This window comes from Sander lucioperca, chromosome 11 (assembly GCF_008315115.2).
Source record: "Sander lucioperca isolate FBNREF2018 chromosome 11, SLUC_FBN_1.2, whole genome shotgun sequence".
NCBI lineage: Eukaryota > Metazoa > Chordata > Actinopteri > Perciformes > Percidae > Sander > Sander lucioperca.
Window position 1 is genome coordinate 32452131 of NC_050183.1, and position 3320 is coordinate 32455450.

At 44.2% G+C, this 3320-nt stretch overlaps 1 protein-coding gene across 1 annotated transcript; it reads right to left on the bottom strand.

The window, feature by feature from the left end:
- Positions 1-225: 225 nt before the first annotated feature.
- On the bottom strand, positions 226-3320 carry LOC116059164 (T-cell acute lymphocytic leukemia protein 1 homolog). Its single transcript, XM_031312120.1, has 3 exons — positions 2948-3320; positions 1962-2023; positions 226-1055 (listed from the first exon to the last, which is right to left on the bottom strand). The coding sequence occupies exons 1-3, from the start codon at positions 2989-2991 to the stop codon at positions 697-699; spliced, it is 465 nt and encodes a 154-aa protein (XP_031167980.1). The 5' UTR covers positions 2992-3320; the 3' UTR covers positions 226-696.

The following is a 3320-nucleotide window of genomic DNA, read 5'->3' on the forward strand; positions in this document are numbered from 1 at the left end:
CTCCTTTCTCTCAACTTCTCCTCCGTGTGTCGGCGCTATTCTCCACATGTAGGAACCTGGTGAATTAACCTGCAACATGTCAGCTGTTTGGGAATTCTTCAGCGTGTGTGCAGAAGATAACAAGTTTACAATATGCAACACCTGCAAGGAGAAAGTAGGGCGTGGAGGGACGACACCAAAAACCTAAATCACATTTAGCCGAACCCCAAAAAATTTGGATTCGGTGCATCCCTAGTAACCATGGTAATAAGGGTTAGGACCCGATCTGGGAAAGAAGCCGTTAGAGACGAACAGTTCCTATGGTAACATCCAACAAATTCTCATGTAAAGGTTTGAATATCCTACGAAATTACGGTGGCTGTCGGCCGGTCACATGAATAAAGTTTTGCTGTCTTTTAAATAAAATTTGTATGTCATGTGGCGACGAGAGCTAAATTTAGGAACCAAAACGACTATACACCCAACATGCGTTTCCTAGGTGAAAGTATTAACATTATATTATTATATGAGCTTAGATTCGTGGTTCTGCATCCCTTCTAGCCACAACTACACCAACCTGCGATGAGACAGGATGAAGTAAGACTTCTGTAATACCAAATTGGGAAAAGAGAGGAAGTTTCTGTGATACGCCCCCTGTTGGTCTCTTGGAGCCAATATGGCGAACCCGTCCTGCCGGTCTCTGCTGGATCCGCCTGACTAGCTGTAGCTGTTCTGCAGGTGGAGGAACTGCAGAAGCCCTCCACAGTCCGAGTCTCCGTCCGCTGAACTCTCACAGCTAGAGTTTGGCGACAACGCCCCCTGCGACGCGTCGTCCTGCTCCACGCTGCCCGCCCGGCATCGGGGCGCCGCCCGGACGTCCTGGTCCGTCAGCACCTGGTCCAGGAAGCTGATGTACCGGAGGGCGAGGCGCAGGATCTCGTTCTTGCTGAGCTTCCTGTCAGGCGGGTGCGTGGGGATGAGACTCCGCAGCTCAGTGAACGCTCCGTTAACGTTCTGCTGACGCCAACGCTCCCGACTGTTGGTGGAGACACGGCGGACCAATCGGGGAGGAGAACCTGAGGGGGGGAGAGGGGAGGGTTAGAGAACCAGGTCTGAGTCCACAGGAACTGTTTAAATCAGCGTTTTTATCTATGGAGATCCTCAAGAGGAGACTGTGTTATTCCGCTGCGGAAAAGTTCTTGTAGTCAGTCGGCCTGGTCCATCAGAGGGTCAAGAGAGTGGACCTCAGTCCCAAACATCAGACAGTTAAACATTTATACGTCTTTCACTAAGCAGCTAAAACACTGGATGGTCAATACATGCAATGCACTAACACTATTTATTATTCTGTTAGTTTGAGTCAACATAACTTATTGTTTCCCCCTAGTTTAATACTGCTTTTATTGTTCTTAATGGCTGTGTCTGTCCTAATTCATTTTTTTTCTCACTTTATATCGTCTTGTATCGCCTTGTTGTATATCTTTCTGTTTTTCTGTTCTCTCTTGTTTTATGCTAAGTTATGTGTTGTATTTTGTCTTGTTGTTTTCTGTCTCTGTGACGTGTTATGCTAACTTTTGTTTGCTTGTGTTGTTTTTTTGTTTTTTTGTATTTTAAAAAGCCTTTTTTAACATCGAAGGCAGGGGACTACAGATGAAAATTGTTAAATTGTTACAATGTAATTTAAAATCTTCTTTAAAAATAAACATATATGTTTATTTAGCATGTTTGTTTTGTCCATATGTGCTGGTGCTGTGTTCCCCAAGTGGTAGCCAGGTCTCTGCAATACAATGAGTTTTATTTATTTTTTTTTGCTCGAATGTCAAACTCTGCCTATGCCACAAAGGCAGCGGAAAAAGCACCCAAAAAAACGAGGGTTAAATAATCATCGTGTATGTTTTAATAATGTGTGATTATAGTAGGTGATGTTGGCACACTTCAGACTCCGTATGTTGGATGTTTTCTGGTATTAAAGGTGAACTCACCGTCACGGAGGATCTCAGCACTTTTCTGTTTCTGTTTCATCGTGATGCATCGATCCAGATCACTGCAGACACACATATCATAGTAGTGTTAAAATAATTTAAAAATGCATTCACATAAAACATAATGAAATACATATATGACACAAGTTGATCTGTTTAACAACTGAGAGTAAAATACTCTCATCTGATCATGTGAGAAGTTCCACTTTGACCTCATCATAACCAAATGAAAGCCAGCGTTTGAATGTAACTAAGTACATTTACTCCAGTACTGTACTTCAGTACCAAATGTTGAGGTACTTGTAGATAGATAGATAGATATTTATTGATCCCAAAAATGGTAAATTATAGTGTTACAGCAGCAAAATATCAGTCACACAGCACAGAATATACATAAAATACTGTACTTTCCTTGAGTCTTTTCTTCTCATGCCACTTTCTACTTCTACTCTGCTACATTCATCTGTTCCAGCTTTAGTTACTAGTTACTTTAGTTACTAGTTACTTTACACATTAAGATTCCTGCACACAAAACACATGTAGTTTATATCTGATGTTTGATTCTAAAGTAAACTTGCCGACAATATAACGGCTACAAGTCACGCTGAGAGTATCAGACCATTAAACACACACCTGGTTGGATCCGTCACACACACACACACACACACACACACACAGACAGACAGACAGACAGACAGACAGACACACACGCACACACTGTTTGGATCCTTTACACTTTCTACAATGTTTAATACTTTAAGTACATTTTCACTGCAGGACTTCTACTTGAGTATTTTTACATTGTGGTATTAGTATTTTTACTTAAGTAAAGGATCTGAATACTTCCACCGCTGATGAAAGCACGCTGCAAAGAGTTCTGTAGGCCTAGATACTTTTACTGCACACAAAAATAACACAAATAGTTGCTTTTTTTTTAAACGGGATTTTGGAGACAACAGACGAACAGTTTCTGCATGTTTCCTCACCTGTTGCATGGGTCGCGGTGCAGCATGTCTCGGAGCTGGGACATCCGGGTTCTGGCGGAGGGCTGGCGGAGTTCTGCGAAGTTCTGGCGGAGGTCTGGCGGAGGTCTGGCGGAGGTCTGGCGGGGGTCTGGCGGGGGTCCGGTGGTGTCAGCGCGCGGAGCTCCGGAGCTTCAGGGTCCGTCTCTCTCCGTCTCATCTTCTCTCTCTTTATACCAGACCGCGTCCCTTCTCTGAGGGTCGTGACGCCTCGTTTCCTTGGATACCACGTTAATAAAAACAGTCCCATTAAAGGGAGACAGACCGGGGGTCCCAGGAAGCAGCCCCCCAGGGACCAGCAGCCAGCAGGGACCCTCCCCCCTGCAGGACAGTCGTG